General features: G+C 35.0%; 1 protein-coding gene across 9 annotated transcripts in view; it reads right to left on the reverse strand.

Annotated features, from left to right (window-relative positions):
- The window catches only part of NAA16 (N-alpha-acetyltransferase 16, NatA auxiliary subunit), a 79,639-nt gene that overhangs the window by 59,156 nt on the left and 5,028 nt on the right, over positions 1 to 15,455 (reverse strand). For all 9 annotated transcript variants that reach the window (XR_009516749.1, XR_009516750.1, XR_009516751.1 and 6 more), the window contains exons 3-7: positions 14,774 to 14,878; positions 13,181 to 13,338; positions 10,253 to 10,387; positions 4,476 to 4,629; positions 1,676 to 1,795 (exon numbers count right to left, since the gene is read on the reverse strand). Coding sequence is in view for 6 of the 9 variants with exons in the window: in XM_059995524.1 (XP_059851507.1) it covers positions 1,676 to 1,795; positions 4,476 to 4,629; positions 10,253 to 10,387; positions 13,181 to 13,338; positions 14,774 to 14,878 (672 nt within the window). In the remaining 3 variants the exon portion in view is untranslated. The remainder of the gene's footprint in view (positions 1 to 1,675; positions 1,796 to 4,475; positions 4,630 to 10,252; positions 10,388 to 13,180; positions 13,339 to 14,773; positions 14,879 to 15,455) is intronic.

Genomic DNA, 15,455 nt, shown 5'->3' on the forward strand with positions numbered 1-15,455 from the left:
GCTCCAATGTGGTTGAATTTTAAAAACTGGGATATGTGAAAAATTATTTTCACGTTCTGTTAATGATTTGGAGACTTCATGAACTATTAAGGACCCTTATACTAAAATCTACAAGAAGCCTATTGCATATTTTTAAAAAGCAGTTCTCATATTTATACCTAATCTTAGAGAATGAGACGAACTATGAGTATAAAAAACATTTTCCCACTAACCCAGATAAAACAAGTCTTATAAATGTAGTTACATTAAGACAAAAACCAAACCATTTCAATGCCCTATTTGAAGTCACAAGTTGGAGCTCCAGAACCTACCATGGGGGAGAAAAGGTCCTAAGGAACCTAAAAAAATAGTTTTATGATCAATATATTTTATAGTAAGCATGGATCCTGATATATGGAACATATTACGTTCATTTTACTAAAGCAGTTAAGTGATTAACATGCCAGTAACTGGTAGTTTAAAGAAAAATCAGTTATCTCACATTTCCAACCTTCAGACACAATGACTTTTGTCCTGTTTTTTTTTTAAAGACAGACTATTGATCTAATCAATATTTTAATTTTCATTACTTTCTTAAAAACAATTATTTAAGGAACTTTTTTTAATAATTTGTGATATAAAAATTTAAATACACACCGAAAACCTGGATTCACGTATACAAGTAATTAAGATACAACAAATAAATTTTTCTCATAGCTCTTCCTACTATAAATGAATATGGGTAGCTACCTACTTACCATACTTTTTAAATTTAAAAATTCTGCTGTTTCAACACCTTCGAGTTTCATAATTATTTCATATAAGTTTCATAATTATTTCAGCCATATATTTACTTACCCATGACTAAATATGATTTTAGCAATATTAAAGATATTTATTTATGAGAATATTAGGGAAAATTTAGAATAATATTCTAGATTTCTGAAAAGGGTCAAGGTTATCAAATTTCAAAAGACGATGTATACAACTTATTCTACACAAATTAGCCTAGTTTGAAAGTAAAAGAATAGTTTTTATGCCGATGCTATATACAACGTACTCTCAGCAACATTTCTTTGGCCCAATTCTTATTCTTAGAGATTGACAGTAACAGTCCTCTAATTCTTTAAAAATACTAAATAATTATGACATTTCCCAGAAAGGGAATGCCCATTTTCTTCCCCACCACTCTAGTTAGTGTAAATTGGTAACATTTTAATGGATCAAGAAACCTAAAATAATCTGTAAGCATTTATCACTTAAATATAAATATCTGAATTCATTTTCACTCCCATGTTTAACCTGTAATCTTCCTAAATGGAAACATGAATGCTAAAACTAAAAATATGCATCCTCAAATATTCTTACAACTTTATATTTTACTATACTTCAAACAGTAGCTAAGGGCTTCCCTGGTGGCACAGTGGTTGAGAATCCACCTGCCAACGCAAGGGAGACGGGTTCGATCTCTGGTCCGGGAAGATCCCACATGTCGCGGAGCAACTAAGCCCGCGAGCCACAACTACTGAAGCCCGCACGCCTAGAGTCCGTGCTGCGCAACAAGAGAAGCCCCTGCTCACCGCAACTAGAGAAAAAGCCCACGCGCAGCAACGAAGACCCATCGCAGCCAAAAATAAATAATTAAAAAAAAAAAGAACACTAGCTAAGAGAAGGTAGGAGAAAAATCATTACATACTAAGTTGTAGAGCTTTTTCCAAGCCTTCATAGTAACACCAATTTTCTGCATTCCGATCAATCAAGTTTTTGAATACTTCGCTCGCTTCTTTTAATCGTCCCAATTTCAACAGCATTTCCCCTAAAATTAAGTTTAAATGTCACATTCATTTTGCTTAAACATTAAATACCTTTCTAATTCCAGAGATTTCACTAAGCATTATTAGTATAATAGATGTTTATGAAAGACAACGGTATGGTGCTTCCCTTTAGGGCTTGTTGCAGTTTAAATAACTAAACAGATTAATTCACAGCTTGTCTTCAGAAATGAACCTTCACTTACACATTCTATTATACTAACATTCATTTTTGGCTCCCTCCCACACTGTATATATGATACTAACTTGTTAGTAAAAAATCTTTGCATTACGCACATTTTTGTACACCGTTTAAAGTAACTAAAGTTACCTTAGATATAGATTGGTAAATAATTCTAATGAAATATCCCTGCCTTCCTACTGCAAGATTTTTAATGTACTTTTCCTAATCAATTCTTATGTTAAACAATTCTCCATTCAATTCTCTTACTGTCCTTTCCAGGTCACTAAAACTGGAGAAGTTTAACTCACAAAACAATAACACTAAATACCACTTCGCAGCAAGAAGCTACACAAACCATGTTCACAGGGGGGTCACCTCTAAGACTCAATTTCTTTTACTAAGCCATACAAATTGCAAGTGGGTATGGGAAATGAGAATCTAAATTTCTCAGATAGGGACTTCCCTGGCGGTCCAGTGGTTAAGACTCCACACTTCCACTGCAGGGGGTGCGGGTTCAATCCCTTGTGGGGGAACTAAGATCCTGCAAGCTGCACGGCGCAGCCAAAATAAATAAATAACAAACTTTTCAGATAAAATGGAAAGCACACCTAATCAAGATAAAAGGGAGCATCTCAAAAAATATATCTCGACTTTCTATCCCTAAGCTTTCCCATTCCCTACAGAATCTGTTTCAAACAACCCTTTGAAATGTCTTCAGTCATACATACTATTTCAGCTTTCATCATCATCATATTACAGTGATTATTATATATATCATTTTACTATTTATTTTATTATACTGTATATTACTCAAGCTCTACAGTAAGACTAACTAGGTGTAACTACCAGTTTTACCACTTTCTAGCTTTGTGACTGAATAACTTACAAAACTTCCAATTTCCATTTCCTTACCTGCAAAGTATCAACTACATCAGTCTGTTTTTATGATAATCAACTGAAATAATGTACTTAAAACGGTCAGCACACTACTTGGTACAAAGTGAACACACATATACATTTACTAGTTAAAACCATAAACAGTACATTAAACTTAAACTATACTTGAATTCAAAAAATAATAAAAGGAGAAAAAAAGAACTATGATCGTGCCCCATTCCTCCACAAGAGTAGAGGATAGCAGTTAAAAGGATTCATGAAAAGACATGAAAGAACCTTAAATGCATATTGCTAAGTGAAAGAAGCCAATCTGAAAAGGCTACATACTGTATGCTTCCACCTCTAATACATTCTGTAAAAGGCACAACTATGGAGATAGTAAAAGGATTACTGGTTGCCAAGGGTTGGGGGCAAGGAGAAACAGGCAGAGCAGAGGATTTTCAGGGCAGTGAAACTACTCTGTATGATACTATAATGGTAGTATGTAAAATGTCATTATACATTTTTTAAAACCTAGAGGGTATACAACACCAAGAATGAACCCAAATATAAACTACAGGCTTGGGGGGATGGGGGGTGAGGGTAGGAGGAACTGTGCATGTGCAGGGACAGAGGGTATATAGGAAATCTTTGTACCTTCCACTCAGTTTTGCTGTGAACCTAGAACTGCTCTAAAAAATAAAGTCTATTTAAATTTAAAAAAAAAAAAAGTAAAGGCCCTGAAGTCAGAAAGATATTTTTAGAAATTAACTCTACCTCCTGAAAGGCTGGGCAACTTGGGCAAGTCCTTAACCTCTCTTAGTTTCTTCAAATATAAAAAGGGACAATCAGTAATACCCATGTTAGAGGTGCTAAAAATTAAGTGAAATTAAGCAGTTTAAGCAGTTACCATACTGTGAAACACAGAAGAGTAAATAAACCTTAGCTAGTATTTTTAAGCTTTAGAAGTCCTGCAACTACATGAGATTTTAGTTTTAAACTAATTATTTATTTGGATGGACATTCTATTTAATATGGTATTGCTCAGGAAATGGGTAATTGATGAGCAAAGCTATGTATAAAAAAGAAAATTTGTTTGACTTTGTTGAAAAACATTCTTAACAAACTATTTCTCAGAATCCTGTCTTCTTAATTAGCCCATAATGAAAATAAATGAATCTTGCTTTCACGAGGATCCCAAGTGTCATTTACTCTTCTCATTTTACTATATATGGAGATAAATACTGGGGGAGGGGGTTGAATATGAAGGCAGTATAACATACTGCTTAAGAAAATGGAATCTGGAGTCAAAATCCCTGCACTCAAATCCAGCACTACCCAGATTACTTAGCTGTGTGACTCTGGGCAAGTCACTTACCTCTCTGTTCCTCAGTTCCTGATCTCTAAAATGGATGTAACAACTACATCATAGGGTTGTTATGAAGATTACATTAATTTTATTATTAAACCATTACATTAATTAATAATGGCTTAATAATAAAGTGTTGAGAACATTGCCTGATATATAGTAAGTCTCATTTAAGTGTTCGGACATAATAAAGTATATAGGTTTTATTCTTTTCTTTAACTGAAGCCAATAAAAAAGAAAAAGCAGTTCAACTTACCTTTAATTTCTTGCACCAAAAGTTTATCACATATCTGTTTCTCATAAGTTTCTATATGTTCCAAAGATTCCTGAAATAGATCTGCCTCCCTCATCACTTGATTCTGGTACAGTATCAGTTCACTATATTCATAGTCTATTTTGTTGGGAGAAACCTGAAAAAAATAACCAAATTATCTTACTTATATAATAATATAAAGCAGTTACAGATCTTTAATTTAATTGCTTTCTCAGGACAGTCATTCACACAGACTTTAAAAAGCAACCCACAAGCAGTTACAAATAGAAGAGTGATTAACAGCAAAGAAGATTAATATATTCTTTAAAACAAAAAAAGGAGTGGGGACTTCTGCCTACAGAAAAGTGAAGAGGTTAGCAAATCCTATTACCAAAGGAAAGTCTAACAATGATTAAAATCCTAAAGAATCTTCCAAAAAAAAACTACTAGAACCCATAAAGGAGTTTAGCAAGGTGACAGAATACAAGATCAATATATGAAAATCAATTATACTTCTATATACTAGGAACGAACAACCCAAAAATGAAAGTAAAATAATTTTCACAATAGCATCAAAACGAACAAAATATTCAGGAATAAATTTAAGAAACAAGACCCATATACCAAAGAATACTCAATCTTTTTTTGACTCTATCTTTATTTTCCCCAAATTGATCTAAAAATTCAATGCAATCCCTATCAAACTCTCAGCAAGCTTTTAGAAACTGATAAGCTGATGCTAAAATTCAAATGGAAATAAAAGGAACCCTGCATGGACAAAAGAATCTTAAAAAGAAAAAGTAGGAAGACATGTACTTCAAATTTCAAACATCCTTTAAAATTACAGTAATCAAGACAGTGTGGTTGGTATTGGCATAAGGATACACATATAGATCAATGGAACAGAATACAAGGTTCAGAAATTAGCCCTTATAATCTGGTCAACTGATTTTCAACAGATGTGCCAAGACAATTCAACAGGGACAGGTTAGTCTTTACAACAAATGATGGTGGGACACATTTAATATCCATATGCAAAAACAGACACATACTTCATACCATTTACAAAAATTAAATCAAAATGGATCACAGACCTAAATGTGAGCATTAAAACAATAAAAGAAACCTTAGAGGAATAGGAGAAAATCTTTGTGACCCTTTGCATAAAAGAAAAAACAGGTAAATTGGACTTCAACAAAATTATAAACTTTCCTCTTCAAAAGACACCATTAATAACATAAAAATACAAGTTATAGACTAGGAGAAAATATTTGCAAATGATCTATCTGATAAGGAACTTGTATTGAGAATATTCAAGAAACTCTTACAACTCAGCTGTAAGACAAATAACCCAACTAAAAAATGGGCAAAAGAGTTGAACAGACATTTCATCAAAGAAGAAATATAAATGGCTAATAAGAACATGATAAAATGCTCAATAGCATTAGTTGTTAGAAAAATGCAGAGACACAACTAAAACAGATACTACTACATATCCACTAAGATGGCTATCATCAAAAAATTGGACAGTAACAGGTGTGGGGATGGGTAGAAACTGGAATTCTCACACATTGCTAGTAGGAATGTAAAATGGTTCAGCCACGTAGGAAAACAACTGGGCAGTTTATTAAAAAGTTAAATATATACTTACCATATAACCAAGTAATTTCATTCCTAGGTATCTACCCAAAAGAAATAAAAACATATGTCCACACAAAAACTTATGCACAAATGTTCATAGCAGCATTATTCATAACAACTAAAACTAAAAACAATATATATGTCCACCAATTAATGAATGGATAAACAAAGTGTTATCCATAGACTACAGTGTATCCATATAATGAAACAGTATTCAGCATAAAAAGGAATGAACCACTAATACATGCTTTAACACAGGTGAATCTCAAAAGCATTATGAATAAAAGAATTTAGAGAGAAAACACTGCATTTGATTGCCTTTATTCGAAGTTTCCAAAAAGGGCAAATCTATAGAGACAAAAAGCAGATCAGTGGTTGGCTGGGGATGAGTGGAAACCGACAAATGGGCACAAAAGAACTTTTGGGGGGGTGACGAAACATTCTAAAACTGGACTGTGGTAATGACTACATGACTATAAATTTACAAAAAAAAATCTTTGAGATGTACAACTAACATGGGTAAATTTTATGGCATGTATTATACCTCCAAAAAGCCTTGTATACCTCTTAATTATACTTATTATTACAAAAAATAAGAAAATTCCACACACCTAATTTTAACCATCAAATTGCAATAAGATTGTATTTAAAATGAAAGAGTGTTTATCAAACCCCAGTGAATATGGTACAGTACACCTTCCTATGGTAAGGACTTGATTCCTGGATAAAGACAAAGAACTAGTCTCAATAGAGAATTCTCTAGTTCGCAGTAAAAAGCTAAGAATCTAAGTAAACATGATGAACTTACCACACTCCCTTATGAGAATAAAAATAATAGAGGGTTTAAAAATATATTAACTTATGAAAATAGAACATATGAGATTTCAACAAACTTCTGGGAAACGGAAAGCAAATGAAGAATAAGGGATGAAGTAAAGCAGAAGTTAAAGCCTAGAGTAAAGCCTAGAGGAAATCTTTAGGGAGGGTGGCTATCTGCCCTGGAAATCACCAAACAGGGTCAGGATTCTGAAATGACAAGTAAACAGAGGGCGCAGGAATGAGAAATGGGGCTCAAGATTAAGGGATTAACTGAAAGGCTGACCCTGACCCCATTTCCATCAACTCAGCAGCCAAATCCTTGTTTAAAATATTACCCTGTAACCAGGCATCCATCCCACTCAAAGAGTCAAGAGCTCTTCTTCAAAGAAAGCAGACAGCCCCAGAGAACTGGATGCTAAGGTGGGGGCGGAGATATTCACTGCAGCATTATTCACAATAGTCAAGATATGGAAACAACCTAAGTGTCCATCAACAAATGAATGGATAAAGATGTGATATATATATACAACAGAATAATATTCAGCCATGAGAAACAAGGAATTCCTGCCATTTGCTGGCTTAGGACACAAAAGTGTAAGTATATTCCCTAATGTTATAAAGGTTACACTTAAAGAACCAGAAATATTCATATAATTATTATCAGGAGAATGGGGAAGAGACGGTGAGGTGACATAAAAGAACTATTTACTACTCTATTGTAGCAAAAACCGTAGAGAATGCCTAAAATACATATAAAAATGTTGAACGTGCATTATTTAGACATATGGCGGGCTGTGTTCTTCCATGTCTTCTCTGAACTAGACTCTGGATAGCAAGGCAGGGACAGAAAGGTAGAATAGGGGACTGTTACCATGTGTACTCTGTAATGAGAATTACTGGATAAATGAAAAGTGAAAAAAAGTTTACCACTGTAGCAGGTAAAATTAGTTTGGCTATCATTCCAAAAAACAATACCTTGCTTTTAGGGTAATGTGTCAAAAGAAGAAGTTTTCATCAAGAAAATACAAAGAGGATGATGTCAGGAAAACCGGCAGAGTACAGAAAGAACTCCAAAACTTCACCTCTCCAAAAGAGCGAGGAAAGAACTGGCAACAACTGTCAGAATCACCTTTTTCAGAACTCTGGAAATTAACCAGAGGCTTACGGCACACCTGGGGAGCATTTACTGAAGAAAACAGCTAGATCTTGGTAAGACCAGTGAGTTTTGTGTCATTTTAACTTGCCCTAATCCTGTCCAGTGCTCTCCAGCTACAGAGTAGCCTTGAAAAATAAGCTTGTCTTCCCAGAGCAGCTTGACAGCCACCAGTGAGAACAATAAAGCTGGAGCTCTTTCCTCACTCCCAAAGACCTGTAATTAGCTGACCTATCTGTGGGTTCGCTGCAAGCCTCCAAGTACAAGCCTACCTCAGAGTTTGCCCAGAGCAAAAAAGCCTTGGGGGGAAGGGAAGGGCCAAAAGTGCTTATTAAAAGTGATTACAGGCATGTGTTTTACCTTTACAGTGCCTGAAAGACGGCTAACAGTCAGGACAAACAACAGACTAAACAAAAACCTGAAAGTAAAAGCTGGGAAATGTGATGTCCACAGGGGCTCTGAAAAGTCACACACACATACAGAGTTACACACACGTTCAAGAAAGACCTGAGAAAGCCCTAAACTCTCACCTCTTGCTGACCTTGAGACTCTGACCTTTCGCCTTGAGGCGAAAGCTAAGGTAGAGTTGTAAGCTGCCCGGCTGAGTGCTAAAGCATACACACGCCAGCACACCCACAGAGAAATTTAACAAAACTACAAGTTGGTTCTTTGACAAGATTTACAAAATTGACAAACCTTTAGCTGGAATGACCAAGAAAGAAAAAGAGAAGACTACTAAAATTGAGAATAAAAGGAGGGACATTACCACAAACCCTACAAAAATAAAAAGGATTATAAGGGACTATTATGAAACGTTGTATGCCAACAAATTAGATTACCTAGATGAAATGGACCAATACTTGTATAAGAACTAACACCATCTATCACAAACTCTTTCAAAAGAGGGAACACTTCCCAACTCATGCCATGAGGCCAGACACAGACATCAAAAGAAAAGTACAGATAATATCTCTTATTCCAATATCCCTCACTAATAATCAAAGAAACACAAAAGAATAATGAGGGAATTCCCTGGTGGTCCAGTGGTTAGGACTTGGAACTTTCACTGCTGAGGGCCCAGGTTCAATCGCTGGTCGGGGAACTAAGATCCCACAAGCCGAGCAGCACAGTCAAAAAATAAATAAATAAATAAAAGTTAAAAAAGAAAAATAATGAGATAAACTTCTTCACATCCAGAAGAATGGAAAAAATAATAAAGCTGACATCAAGTGTCAGTAAGGATACAGGCAAACAACAAGCATAAAACCTTGCTAGCGGGCATGTAAATTAGTACAGGTGCTTCAAATTAGTAAAACTAAACACACAGAGCCACAACTCTGCAATTCCAGTTTTAGGTATAAACTGAAGAGGAACTCACAAATGTGGCTAATGAAACAGCAGACAAGAATATTCACTGCAGCACTAATTTTTAATACAGACAAAGTAGAGTAGATTAACTTTAGCTTATTTATATAACAGAACACCAAACAGTAGTTTAAAATGAATAAACTAGTCAACATGTATCAACATAGATATATCTCAAGAAATGTTGAATTTTAAAAACTACATGTCATTCATGTAAAATTTTAAATATACAAAATAATAGTTTGTAACTTTCATGGACTTAAAACATAATGTAAACATGACGAGAAATGATCTATACCAATTTCAGAATAGTGGCTACCTCTAGGGAGGGATGTGGGAAGACTTCAGCTGTTTCTGTAACATTTCTTTAAAAAATAATTAAATCTGGAGCAATTACGGCAAAATGTTAACATCTTTTTAATTTCTCTTGTGATACACAGTGTATTTTTTGTATTTTTCTATTTTACATACATATTAAAATGTTTGTATTAACGTATTTATATAAAATATAAAGCAATATATATTAGAGAAACAATTCCCACAGTCACAAAACTATTTTCATTTTCATGTATTCTTTTCTTTATTCATTTGAATATTGCTGAAATTATAGTATACAAAAATCTTTATATTATTTATTTTGTATTAAGAATTCTTTGTTTTAACTTCTTCCAATTATTTCAAAAATTTTTCAAGTTCTTCCATAGGTCTGAAAGACTAACTCATGCTTGCGGGTGGAGGCAATATAGAAGTTAACTATTTTAGTTTGTGAAGGTAGAAGAAAATGTTAAAATGCAGTTCTTACTTGCTGAGTTTGTCTAAATTCTTCCAATAGTTTTAGTGCCATATCATAATCTTTCAGTAAGTGGTATGCAATAGCATATCCAATCCAGGATGCACGTTGTGTTGGGCGCAACTGAAGAAGCTGATATCTCGTCTCCTTTAAAAAAAAAACAATTCTTTAAAATTTTTTCACTTTCTTAAGTTTCTCTAAAATATAATTCATCACAGAGTTTTAAGAAAAAATACCTTTAATTCCTAATGAATTCAATGAACAAACATCTCTGAACAAACAGAAATACTTTTTATGTTCCTGATCTAAAATTAAGTTCCAGAATACCCTGTAATGTAATGTCCTTGGGGTCAATGCTTTTAGGTTGCCCTATAAAATTACCTTTATATAATGAGAATTTCTTCTGGTAACTAAATATCTCAGAAGAGAGACTAAGATAGCTTTTTATGAAACTAGAGTTTACTGTTTATAATATTGTTATATGAAATCACAACATATTTTACATTATTATAATAGGCCCCAGACATAGGATGGACACAGCCAGGGAAAACACTCAAACATCTGACTGGACTTTTCTAGCAGAAACACCACTGCTGCTACTCTAAGACAGGTCAATATCTACGACATTAGGGAGAAAACACCAGAAATTCCACCATGGCTGCTCCGGAAGAATCAAGATGCCTTCAGACCAGCAGAAAATCTAACCTCCCTACACAGCTCCCACTTCTTCATAGCTCATATCCGCCTCCAACTTTTAGGCAAGTGCAACTTTGCTTGGCCGAACAGGGTCTCGTGAAGAACACTAGCTGCAACGAGTTTTGAAAATGTAATGTTTAGCTTCTGTGACTCTGTTGTTGGAAGGGGTGCCGTCCATCCATGCTACATGCCACAAGGAGAACCATGATCAGATCTTTTTAAAAAAAGATACCTTCAACAAAATAACTTAGACAATATCACTCCTCTACATTCATGTGTAAATGTCTGCTCCTTTTAGGCATATGTCATTAAGCTCTACCACTGTATCACCCTTACTTTCACTGTTGCTTCTCTGTCACTCCCCCACTTCATTAAAGTCTGACTCAGCTTTCATCTCTCTACCAAATTCTGCCATTATTCTGGGCAAATGCAACACTGTGGATACCTATCCAATAACCTATCTTCTTAGATCCACGATTTCCTCATCTACAATGATCTCCACCCCACTTCAGGGACCCACTTCCACCACCACACCCTAGACCTTACTGCCACCCAGAAATCATAAATTCAGATACTCACTCTCGCTACAGCTCCTATGCTGCCAACACTGTCACTCAGTGACCTTCCTGCCCTTGTTCTTGGACACCACCAGTACCTCTAGTTCCTTGAATCCTTCACTTCTAACCACCAGCTCTTTTAACTTCATTTATTTCACTACCCCTCCTAGCAACCAGTCTCTCACCATTACTAATTTCTTTATTTCTAAAGATAACTGATTTTAACTCTCACCAAACTTAGGCTGCTAAGTCCTACTGAAGAAAATTCACACAATCGTGATGAATGGTACCATTATTAAGCTCAGCAGAACCCTTGAAACTTCTGCAAAAATCTATGCAAAGACTTACATGGCAGTAGAAGGACAACAGTAAATGAAAAAAGACTTATCTAAACAGAACTATTAAGAGTTGGTAGCCTCCTTCACATGAGAAAGTGAGATAATTCCATTTTGGACATACTGAATTTAGGAAACTAAGTGGAGTAAGCACATGGAGATGCCCAGCAGAGTTGAAGGTAACAGTGTGAAAAGGCCTGGGACTACATTTATGGCAATCCTCACAATATTTTGTATTTTCTAAACCATAATGAAGAAAGCTAATTAATCTCCACATTTAGATTTTAATTATAAAAGCTCTGTTTACCAAATCTGTAAATATCAAGCCCACAAAGAATATAGTACAGCATTAGCACATAGGCGATATTCTAGCTTTTCAAAAAGCATTAAATGAGGGACCTCCCTGGTGGTGCAGTGGTTAAGAATCCGCTTGCCAATGCAAAGGACATGGGTTCAAACCCTGGTCCAGGAATATCGACACATCACGGATCAACTAAGCCCACGAGCCACCCACAACTACTGAGCCTGTGCACCACAACTACTGAAGCTCACGTGCTCTAGGGACTGCATGCCACAACTACTGAGCCCACGTGCTACAACTACTGAAGCCCACGTGCCACAACTACTGAAGCCCACGTGCCTAGAGCCCATGCTCCACAACAAGAGAAGCCACCGCAATGAGAAGCCCGCGCACCGCAACAAAGAGTAGCCCCCGCTTGCCACAACTAGAAAAAGCCCACACAAAGCAACGAAGACCCAACACAGCCAAAAAAATTTTTTTAATTAAATAAAATAAGTAAAAAACCATAAAATGAATAAACTAGTTATCCTTTTTTGATGATCAAGTATGCACTTCCAGGGACTTCCCTGGTGGCACAGTGGTTAAGAATCCGCCTGCCAATTCAGGGGACACGGGTTCAATCCTTGGTCTAGGAAGATCCTACATGTCGCAAAGCAACCAAGCCAGTGTGCTACAACTACTGAGCCCACGCACCACGACTACTGAAGCCCACGCGCTTAGAACCCATGTTCCACAAGAGAAGCCACCGCGATGAGAAGCCTGCACACCGCCAATGAAGAGAAGCCCCTGCTCGTCGCAACTAGAGAAAGCCTGCACACAGCAATGAAGACCCAATGCAGCCAAGAATAAATAAATAAATAAATTTTTTTAAAAAGTATGCAGTTCCACTAATATTATTGGAGGGAAGATCCAAAGTGACTTTTCCCTTCTACTACAGACTGTAATGAACAAAACTACATGATCTCGTCTTAAGTTCACCTCATTCTGAATTCACATGCTTTTAAATTATATCTATTATAAAAACATGTACATTTAAGACTAAAGTACTTACTCGATAACCTTCAAGGTCTCTCATTTGGATCTGTAACAGAGAGAGATCCCTCAAAATTTGCAGATTATCTTTATCTAATTTGAGGGCATTTCGGTAACACTTAATAGCTTCATCATACTTCTTATCAGAACGCTGCAAGAGTCCATATACATGCCAACCTATTAAGTTAAGGAAACAGACATTCACAGCTACTAGAATATACTATACTACATGTCTAATAGAAAGCTTACCTTAGCAAAATGGTATTTTGTTTGGGACTTACTTCAGAATGATCTGGCCTCAGAGGGAGGGGGATAGTAAGCAGGTGACAAAATATGAAACCAGATCAGCCTTGATTGACAACTGTTAAATTATTGAAGCTAGGTGATAGGCGGATAGGGGTGCATTATTCTATTCTACTTTTGTACACGTCTGAAATTTTCCGTAATATATTTTTAAGTAAACTTAGAAAATTATTGGTAAAAATTCTTCACGTTGCCTATCCCCTCACTTTCCTATGCCAGCACCTCAACACTCACTTATTCTCAAACACTATGTATGGAAACAGAATATGTATTATATAAAAATTGCAATTATCTTTTAAAACAAGTATATATTCAGTCAATTATAAAACAACATGTAACCATCAATTAACTCACTAGTGATATTAAAGACCACAAAAATTAAGTCTTTATTTAATGTAAAGTCAAGTCTTAGGATATCTTGGAGCCAAAAAACTATCATACTTACATGCCCTCTCTTCGCTCTGGGGTAAGCACTGGGATAAAGAAGTAAGTATTTAGTATTTTGAGAGAACCCTAAGCTAAATATGTAAAAACACCACTAAGACTACTGACGTTCAATACTGGCCAATAGCTAGATGATTTAAATGTTAAAAATTAAGGTACAAGGGTAATATGTGAAAAGGTTGTAAGTATATAAATAGGTAAAACAGAGATTAAAACAATTTCAACGATCCATCCCTAAAGAATATTTTTGTTTTTTTAACAAACTGGGATACTAGTCAATGAAAAATACGATTGTTAAGTACCCAGTGAAGTAACAGCTAAGTCCCTGTGCAACAGGAACCAAGCTGAAAATCAACATAATATTTAATACTAAATAAAATCTATTTTACATCAAGTTGCTTCTGAATTTTTCTCCTAAAATTTCTAAAGGAAAGTTTAAGGAACTTTTAAGGAACACAAGTTTTACTATACAGGTAAGTACTATACAGGTAAGTCATTATTTGGAATGAGGAAAGTATCACTCAGTTTATGGATATATAGGAAAAAAATGGGTTTTAAATCACATATAATTATTAGTTACTATTCTCTCACACTAGGCACAACTGCAGTAAATATACAGTGCATAGTAATTCTCTTTAAAATACTCTAATAAACAAAAAATAAGTAGGGAACAGATGAAACTAATATTAAAAATGTTGATAATTATTGAAACTTGATAATGGGTACATAAAGTTCATTACATTCACTCTTCCATATAGTTTAAAATTTTTTCATAGTGAAGTTTTTTTTAATTTGAGTTAGAAAAAACTCATAAATGGAAAATACATAAATGAAATTAAACTATTCAACTACTGCAAAAGGATACAGACATGACTCTTGACATCATTACGAAGTCCTTTACGAACAAATTCATACGCCTCTTCTTTTTTTCCTAAACAGTTCAATGTTAATCCTTTCATAGCCAAAGTCTCTGAAAAATATTTTTAACCTCTATTTACACATGAAAAATTCAAATTATTCTCTTAGCACTATTTTAACATCTGAGCTCTACCAATACTTACATTATTCATCCTTTTAATCCTATAGTTAGAAGAATTTCTCTCCAAACAAAAAAAGTAAAAGTATATTTATGTATCTGCTTAAAGCTTAGCCCAAGTCCTTTTCTGAAATTCCTCAGGCTGGGACTGAGTTGGTACAATGCTTTCTGACTTTCTGAAGACTCTATAAAGGAGGTTAAGATTATTCTGCTGAAAAAAGGTAACACAGCAGGGTCCTGAGTCCTGTTGAGTTAAGTCTACCGCAACAGACCTCAGCTTTCACCTGAGATCAAGCCTACTAAGAATCAAATCATCTGATTTATACCCCACAAAATCATTCAATCTACCTTAAAGAGATGTACAGAATTTAAAAATCACCTTACTCATTATTGGAACAGACTTCATTTTTGGCTGCAAGTTTATTCCAATGAATCCCACTTAGGCTAATTAACATCAGTTTGCTTTTGAAAAGCACGAGTGGCAACCCAAGAATATGTTGAAGGCAACCCA

The sequence above is a fragment of the Delphinus delphis genome, chromosome 18, assembly GCF_949987515.2.
Source record: "Delphinus delphis chromosome 18, mDelDel1.2, whole genome shotgun sequence".
Lineage (NCBI taxonomy): Eukaryota > Metazoa > Chordata > Mammalia > Artiodactyla > Delphinidae > Delphinus > Delphinus delphis.